At 36.3% G+C, this 9,449-nt stretch overlaps 1 protein-coding gene across 2 annotated transcripts in view; it reads left to right on the forward strand.

Annotated features, from left to right (window-relative positions):
- The first annotated feature begins 3,476 nt into the window (after positions 1–3,476).
- Positions 3,477–9,449, forward strand: part of PPARA (peroxisome proliferator-activated receptor alpha) — a 12,607-nt gene continuing 6,634 nt past the window's right edge. The window contains exons 1-3 of one of the 2 annotated variants that reach the window (XM_009873585.1): positions 3,477–3,701; positions 6,478–6,638; positions 7,992–8,130. In XM_009873585.1, coding sequence (XP_009871887.1) covers positions 3,494–3,701; positions 6,478–6,638; positions 7,992–8,130 — 508 coding nt within the window. In that variant the 5' untranslated portion in view covers positions 3,477–3,493. Of the gene's footprint in view, positions 3,702–6,459; positions 6,639–7,991; positions 8,131–9,449 lie in introns of both variants that reach the window. The other variant, XM_009873576.1, reaches the window with a different exon arrangement.

Genomic DNA, 9,449 nt, shown 5'->3' on the forward strand with positions numbered 1-9,449 from the left:
TCAGAGCTCAGCTATCAAGCCTTTCCTTTGCTGTCAAGTAATGCCTGTTTTGTTTCAAGGTAGACTTCAGTGGTCCCTTAGCTTTTTAAAAATACTTGTACTTGACAAAGAAGTGATACTTGGAGAGATATATGTCATTCAGTAGGGAACCTAAAGTTACATTGGCTACAAGAAGCGTAGTGCCTTCCGGAACTTCCCCAGCTTTCTTGGGACAGAGTATTCATGCTGCATATCTGCAGAGGAATATAATGTTTCTATGCCGTAAACAACTGTTTTATCCAGAGAGAACTTCATGAAGAGCACACTAGAAGAGCAGTGCTGATCAGATGCTCTGCCATTCTGTTCTTCCATTTTTGTCCATGGCTCCTTACGAAGAGAAATTTGATATTCTCCCCTGGATTGCTGAAGAATAGTTGTTATTCTTAGCTATCATTACAAAAGCAACGTGCGTCAAGTTTTCTTTACTCTTTTCCCTCGTCACCACAAAATTGGTTACAGTACAGTACAATGTTCTGTTGCATTGTAAAAATAATTAGGCATCACAATCTGTATTGCTTGGATGCTCTTGAAATAAAAGCTACACCAGCCTTTCAACTGATCCCTTCAAAAAGGCATTGAGATGTGCATGAAAACTCTTGTATTTGCTTATAAATATTCTTATACAGTGCTTGTGATCTGGCACAATGTCCTAATGAGTACTTAACATATCAAACTGGATAACTTAATTTGTTAGTTATTTTTAAATACAGCCGAACTATGCATAGTGATAGGGTAGCAGTGTGACATGTCAAGGTAAAATCAACAGTAGCATACCTGTTGTACCTAACTGGTGCCAGAAATCATGGGTAAATTCCAATTTTTTGTCTCCTAGGTATTCTAATTTGCTACACCGTGTGATACAGAACATATTTTCATTTTCCAGTTAAAACTATCCTGTTTTGAAGAAATTGTGCAAATGGATCTTTACGAAGGGTCTTTGTCTTATTTGATGGCAAGTTAGTAATAGTGACAGTATCTGTTTTGGTTTTTTCTGTTACTCAAGACGGAAGAGTAGAATTCTATCTCGTTTGATTCATAGCATCAGATATTTAGAGATACGATTCTTAGAATTTGTGATTCCTTCCAGTCTTCAGCTTACAGACTGCCTATTGTATTTACCTTGTATTTACCTGAAGTTTTAGTGTTTATTTTCATAAAGAACTTTTTAGTGTGTGAACTTAGTAAAATGTGTAGAAGGTCTGGATTTTGCTGTGTGTTTGTGTATGCTACTCCTTTAGTTCTATCTTTTGAGGCATATGGTAAGCTATTACAGTGGAGGAAGAAGAAATCTGTATCTTTGCTCTACAATAGCATTTGGCTTGGAAAAAATGTGTTACAAGTGAAATACTGCAACTATTCTTTTCATGAATTGCAGGAAAGAGAATCTAACTAGACAATGCTAAGCAAACTTTTTTTAACTTCAGCATAGTTTCTTTCAAAACAATAATGCATAGAGCTGCAATAAATTGCCCAAGGATGTGCAAAACGTGTTGTTCAGTCATCAGAGCTTATAATTACACTACAATTTCAGTTTCCCCTTGTACCTGAGGGGTTAACATTTTTATGTCTGCTCACTTGTCTGAAAATGAATAGTAGGTACATGGGATGCACCACTACAGCCTTTTGGTATAATAATTAAAAAATTTGGGTACTCTGAAAATCAAAGGAAAGTTTTGCTAAGTGTATATGCTTTAAAGGACATTGATTGGCTGCAAAGATATGAATTGTGGAGTAGAAAACTTTATGTAATACAGATTTTTTGCTTTTAAGTGTTTGGTTTGCTTTACAGTCATGTAACAAACATACTGGAAAACACTATAGGGGCGATATATATACACCATTGGCTTTCCGTGAAATGGAGTGTGCACTGATAATTGACCAGAAAAATAAATCATTTTAAAACTGTGTGTGCATTACAAGGTCGTTACAAGCATAACTTTTAGTCTTCCTTAGAGCAGGTCATTCTACCTTTGGTTACATCTGTGTAATAGCTTGCCAAGTTGTGTAAATGTAATTGAAGGCAGACTTTTGCCATCAGCCTGGCGATAAGAGGCTTAATTTTAGATAACTTGCTTCAAAACATTTTGAAGATTTTTTTTCATAACTGAATACAAGTGATAACTGCCTTTTTTCATTAGTATGTAAAGCAGTAGTTGTCAGTTTTTATTACTTTTAACTGTACCCTTTTGATTAATTATATCAGAAAAAAATATGTTTTTTCTCCAGAATAAATGCCTGATTTTCATAGGCTGAATCTCTCACAGATTATCAAAGAAAAGATTTGATTTCTTAATATAAAATGTTTAGTGTCATAGGAATTGAACTAGTCTGTATTTGAAACTTTAAATAAAATCAAAGGAGATTATTATTTTATTTACCATAACATAGCACTTTTATTGTAACATCAGCATTTGTATATGCTTATATAGCGAGTCATTGGCAGCTTCAAGCTTCACAATAAAGTGCAGTAAACGTGTGTTCTTTGCAAAGGGCAGCGTTGAGCAGTAACCACAGTAACAGCCGGAGCTCCTCTAATGCCCGCATGTATTCATTGCACGGACAAGGCTGCCGCAGTGTGTGTTTGTTCTCGTTCTGAGTACAACGCAGGCATTAGGTGCTCGGTGCAAAACATGAGTTTCTGTTAGCAGAAGTGTATCTGTGTGGCAGTAGTGTCATTCTGCAGTACATTTCCTAATTCCTTGTCTGAAGAACTAAAATTTGCAACATTTTCTTAGGAATCTGTGCTGTTACTCAAAGTTGATGGTGCTGGTGGCTAGCTTTATAGGCAATTTAAAAAACTTATTTCACTGGAGGAAATAAAACTAACTCTAGGAATTGCAGATATATCACATTCTGTATACTGGAGCATTGTTGCTGAAGGTATTCGCTGACCGATCAAAAAGGGTTAGTTTGCCCACTTCTGCAAAGATTTAGTATAAGACAGTAGTTTGTTCTCTGCAGTGTTGTAAGACCTGCCAAACAACTTTCAAAGTGATGAGAACACAGGACCAAATCAACATATCTAAAGCTTTTAGATAAGGTGAGCAAATACTGTTCAAACATAATGTGTGTACATATTTATATTTGTTATTTTTCTGTAAGGTTTGGTGGGAAGTGTATAATGCCTGCTATACAAACACAGTATGTAACTTTTATCAGCAAAGGAGAGAAAACAACAATCTACAGAATGGTTGTCATAACTTTAATTCATATTGAAGTATTTTGGGGAGGGGTTGTTTTTTCCTATGTCCTGTTGATGAGTCATGTTGTCTAAAGCTTCTGGATCAAAGCAATGTCGAATAATATTCCACTTTTGGATTAACATATTCTATGTGCCATAACTTATTCCAATACTTTAAACAAATAAATATTCAGATACTATAAGTACAGGATTTTTTTAAATTATTCTTTCACCAGTGTAAAGAAGTTTAAGTGACTGCTCTACTTGATCAAAATGGTGGACACGGAAAACCAGCTCTATCCCCTTACTCCCTTGGAGGAGGATGATCTAGGCAGCCCTTTATCAGGCGAGTTCCTACAAGATATGGAGAACATTCAAGACCTCTCTCAGTCTCTAGGTGATGATAGCTCTGGAGCTTTAAGTTTAACGGAGTTCCAGTCACTGGGAAATGGGCCAGGATCTGATGGATCAATTAAAACAGGTAAGAATTTGCTTTACCATAAAACTTTCTTTTATAAATACATAGTGATTGCATTAAAAAAGTTTTTAATTTCAAAAATTGTTTTTTACTAAGTGGCACTAGAAATATTTAAGCCAATTATAGCATGGTCTTAAAATATGTAAGGCTAAAGTTAGTTTATTAGACAAACATCACTGAAAAATTACTGTAACATAAAGTTACTATTTTAAATTATTGGTATCAACACCTTTTACAAAATATTTTTTCGAAATTGCTATTACTAGCAAAGAAGTTACTATGTATTGTAGTCATGTAGGAAGTCACAATATTGTACTAAAGAAATTCTCCATTTTTTAAAGATTCTTCAAATCACATACATTTGAAAAGTATTGTGAAATGTTTGCCAAAAATTGGTAATCTAATCTTTAAAAGCTCACCTAGAATTTTAGTGTATTTTAGTGTACTGATGCTTTGAACATGCTGTTTTCTCCCTCTTCTCAAGAATAACATTGTTACCTGATGACTTCTACCCTGGTTAAAGTAACAGTTTCAGAGTGCTAATGCATTGCATAGTCTTTAGTCAAAAGATCTTTGTGAGAGGCTTTGTCTGAGAGATCAAAATGGAAATAACTGAAGTGGTGTGGGACACTGCAATAATGTCAGTAAGGTATTCCTTTTGAAATTGTGATTTTACAATCTTAACAATAGAACTTTAAACTTTCTGGTTGTTTTACATTATGTTTTGTTTTGAGAGTTTCTTGATTTCCAGGCTGTGATTGCTATTTTTACTTTGCAAAAACTGCACTAGTACAGCTGAGGTGTGCCTCTCTGCTAAAGTAGTTGAAATGAATAGTGTGAATTTCGAAGGCCTCTTGGCGCTGTTGCCCAAAGGAATGTTTGTAGAAATTTTGTGTCCCTTTGATTGCAGACATTCGCAATAGACATGACTTCTACAGAAAAAGTAATTACATCCGCGTCATCTTTCTGACACAGGAGGTGTTTTTTTAAATCATAGAATCATTAAGGTTGGAAAAACCTTCAATGATCATCAAGTCCAACTGTTAACCCAACACCACCATGACTACTAAACCATGTCCCGAAGTCTACACGTTTTTTGAATACTTCCTGGGATGGTGACGCCACCACTTCCCTAGGCAGCCTGTTCCAGTGCTTTAGCACCCTTTCAGTAAATAATTATTTGTGTGTACATTTGCACAAGTCCAACAATAATTTAAATAGCTTCTACTTTCACTTTCTAATTTGAGTATTCAGTGTTTATCACAAAGCATTTTAGTTTTGCCAGTAGAGAAGATGGAAAAAGTAAACTTCTAAGGCTCGAATTCCATAAGGCAAGTATAGGAGAATCACACTTTAAAAAAATCCTGGGTCTTAGGCTGTTTTTGATGACTGCCTGTGGGCTTGGCAGTGCTGGCAAGGCAAACTGAGTTCTATGCCAAGGTTTTTTCCAACATAATACTTGCTGACCTACATTCATGAGTGTTTCTTAATCTTTCTGTTAAAATAACACACCCATTAATTTGCTCAAGTCTTGTGGTGCAAGTTGCAAGATGGAAGATAAAAGAAATTCTGGCCCCAGAAAATATTTTCCTCAAATAAGGTAGAAATATTAATTGAAATAATTACAGTTGGAACATGTTAGTTTTGTGGCATGTTTATCTATCTAGTAGTAAAATATCTGGAGAGTTTACTTCATTGGACAGAATGAAAAGCAGAAGTGCTTTCCCCATTATAATCAAAAGGTAGGATACCTGAGTAAGGCTTCTATTGCTGGATTATCTTAGAAGCAGACATTTGTGTTACCTTCTTTTTAATATCTGTTCATTCTTTCTACTGATGTGCAGGAGCATACTTTCACTTTGAGAAAATTCTTTAGTAAGAGAAGCTGCCCAACCACATTTTAGGCCTCAGTTTAGATCATCTTTTAAAACTATGAGTAGGTCTTCGACAGGCAACGGCACTATAAGTGTAGCCTAAGTGTGACAGCATGAGCTAGGAATATGTCTTTTGTCATACGATGGCAGTAGAACTTAGGCTCAGCACTATGACACAAGAAATGGAAGATGTAACATTAAGATGAGCAGTTGGTAACCTTCCTGGAAAGAACAAGTGACAGGTTGAACAGTGACACTTGAAGTCGGGGGGTGTCTATTTTATGGTGTAGTTGTTGGGTTTTTTTCTTTTTATATTTTGTACTGTTTGTCTTGAGCGGTAGATGCATGTTGAATACTGCTTTTCAGTTTCAAATTTGTTATTTTTGTAGACAGTATATGTGCATTTTTATGACTGAGAAAATTTCCTTGATTTAAAAGAAATATTAATTCAGTACTTTTTAGCCAATTATTTTAAGTCGTGGGTTAAAAAAATCCGTATTTGCATCAGGTTGAGAATCATTGGAAAAAATCAAAGTGAAAAATGGAACATGGGAAAATCAAAAAAAGCTTGGTTTTCTCTTTTGTGTGGTGCATATTTACTGAATCAAGAACCATTATCCCCCTTCTAGTTCTTGTTATCAGGGTTGCTTTGATAAGGCTTTTTGTTTGTTGACATGTGTGTCTCATCAAAATTAGCAGGGTACACCCTGTATGTTGTTTGTGTTTGCACTCTTAATATGAATATTAATTATCTTTCAAACACTTGTGGCCAAATTATTAGTTAGCTTAATGACTATTAACTCATGATTTTTTTTTAGAATAAACTCATTTTTGTGTGGATTTGATATAGAAGTGGTACCAATCTTGATAGTATAGTATTTATGAAGTGTTCCTTTTTCTTTTAGACACCCTTTCACCAGCATCCAGTCCTTCATCCATTAATTTTGCCACAGCTCCAGGTAGCATAGATGAATCACCCAGTGGAGCATTAAACATTGAATGTAGAATTTGTGGGGATAAAGCCTCAGGCTACCATTACGGAGTACATGCTTGTGAAGGTTGTAAGGTACAGTCGTAATTTTCTTTTTAAGAACCTAAATCATGCTGCTTTATTTACAGGCTTATATGAAGATAAACATTGGTTACATAAATGTTTAATTAATATAATTCTAGCCATTACAATTATTTAAATAATAAACATACCTGTGATCTTTTTTTCTGAGATAAATTGTTCAGATACTATAACTGGATACTGTAACTCAATACCAGACCTTCATCAAGCGGGGGCAATTCACCATGATAATTTTAATGCTGCCTTTCTGGATACAGTTTGTTAAACACTAAAACATCTTAAAACACTAAACTGTGACTAAAAGTCAAAGCCTGCTTGCTCCACTAGTGTTTTATTTGTGTTGGGAGTATGGCTGTGAGAAGCATGTGAGTTTTCTACATTTCCATTATAACAGTAACAAATCCTGAATTTCTCATCTCTATCACATTCTGCCTGAATCACTTAAGTGTTGTACCTCTTGTAGTTTTGGGGCCAATGCATGTCTCTGCAGCAAATTAATGTTAGCATTAATGTATGATTTGGGGGATTATATGACCCATGAATTATAAGATTATTTTCTTTTTCCTTCTAACATTTTCTATTTTTTTTACTAAATTATGAGATAAATAATTTTGTATGTGTACATTTTTCTTTCATGCACGTTGTCAGAATATGGTAATTTGAAAATAAATCTTGTGAAATAATGGTAGAATGTCTGTTAGGGATGTGGAGCCAGTTCATAGTCAGTTGTGTGGCACAGTCTAAATGACATGTTGTTATGTCATGTGAAGCAAAATGTTGCAATGTCTCTAAATTTGATGACCCTTGGATTTTGTAGTATGAGGCTAACCGTACGTTGCATTATCAAGACATCACGGTAAGATCTGTTGAGTTACAGGCTTTTCTGTAATGCTCATTTCTGTATATTTGGCTTTTTCTATACACTGTACTATGTTGTCATACCCTTCACATTTGCTGGATGAAGAAAAGATGTGTTAAATCTCTGCATTTGTGTGACTTACACATATGAAAGGTAAAAGTTACTTCTGACAGAGGCCACTGAGAGAATGCATACAAAATATGTGACTCTTGCTTAGCCCTTAAGAGCAAATCTGCTCGGGTACTCTGGGCTCTCGGTCCTCTCCTGGCAAAGAGGACTGGGAGCTTGTCCATCCTTTTGTGTTCTCCATTCTATACTTGCCTTCATACAGACCACTTCACTGCATAGATTCTTACCTTTGGACAGGTTTTACTTTGCATGTTGTTTTGCTAGTGACATCAATAAACAATAAAATAAAAACAAACTGTATGATTGGAGGTCATCAACATTCTTTAACATTACATGCTGGTTTTTTTAACTTTTTATAGGGTTTTTTTAGAAGAACAATTCGTTTAAAGCTCATCTATGATAAATGTGATCGCAACTGCAAAATTCAGAAAAAAAATCGTAATAAGTGCCAATACTGTCGTTTTCAAAAGTGCCTTTCAGTTGGAATGTCACATAATGGTAGGTAAGAGTACCCTTAATAATTTGTTTGTTCCTACCTGGAGCCTGTTTCTGGAAGCAGGCACTTGGATAACATTTTTACTTATACATATGGATTGAACTTCAGGTTTTTACAGTGCACGTTGTGATGGGGGACACCAGTTTCCCTAAGGAGTAGTTAATGTAGTTGATACACAGCTGCCAAATGTACTGTTATGAGCTTTACACAGTGGTGCTGGATGTCTGTCTATATGCATGTTCATTTAATTGCTTTCTTCTCCCAAAGCTCTGGCACCATTACTCCCATTGAAATAAATTTCAGTACTGGAAGGATTCTGATCAAGAGCATTGTAGAGGAGTAGGAGGAGAACAACTACCTCATGGTGGGAGGGAATTACGTAGGATGGATATCTGCAGGAAACGAGACTGCATTATTTTCCAGGTTACGGTGCAACAGCTCTTGGGCTGATGGTTTGGGGAGTGTCAGGGGAAGGTAAGATCTGTGCTGACTGTGGAAGTGGTAGTTCGCTTGTTAAACAGAATGGTAAAAATGCAGAGTGTTTAGATATCCAGCTTAAAATTTGTATTATTGTTTGGATTAATGATTTAAGATAAGACTGGTAAGCCTGTGGCTTACAGGCCAATTTCAACCAGCAAGGCAGTGTTATGCACAGAATGCAGCTTGCTAAGCAACTTTGGTAAAGAGGGAGAGGCCAAGCCATGAGAAAGCACATAGGTCTGATAGTGTCAAGGCTGAACCTAGGAGCACGTGCGATTTGAGAGTAGGTGTAAAACAGGCAAAAACGGTGAGCTAGGTGAAACATTGTGGGTTAGGAGATGAACTTCTAAAGAAACTATGAGTCAGCATAGCTGGGGTGGGGATGTGGTTGGCAAAGCTGCCTGTGACATTGTAGTCTAAAGTCCTAGCAAGAGACATTGGGAGAGTTGACTTTCTGGTTCTGGGGAAGTCTGGCTCCCTTGTGGTGATGAGCCTTGACTGAGATTAAAGTCCATTGAGAGAGGGTTCATAGCTCTGCAAGACTGATGATAACTTTCCTGAGGCAGCAGACTTGGCAAGAGTGTGCCAGCCAACAAAGTAACATCTCAGGGGCATGAATTGCGCAGGGAGCTGTGCTGGTTGACAGGAATTAACATTCAGCTGAAGCTGTTTCATCCTACTAAAATGCTGTGGGCACATGGACTCCAGATTCTGAACAGGCCTTCCATGCTGAACTTCCATTGAAGTTCAGAACTGCTTCAGATCATGCCTTATGTCGTGAGACACCGTCTTACGTCATGAGAAAATTCTTTGGGCATGCTAAAGGGCTAATTCTGTACAT

The sequence above is a fragment of the Apaloderma vittatum genome, unplaced genomic scaffold (genome assembly GCF_000703405.1).
Source record: "Apaloderma vittatum isolate BGI_N311 unplaced genomic scaffold, ASM70340v1 scaffold8010, whole genome shotgun sequence".
In the NCBI taxonomy this organism is placed as follows: domain Eukaryota; kingdom Metazoa; phylum Chordata; class Aves; order Trogoniformes; family Trogonidae; genus Apaloderma; species Apaloderma vittatum.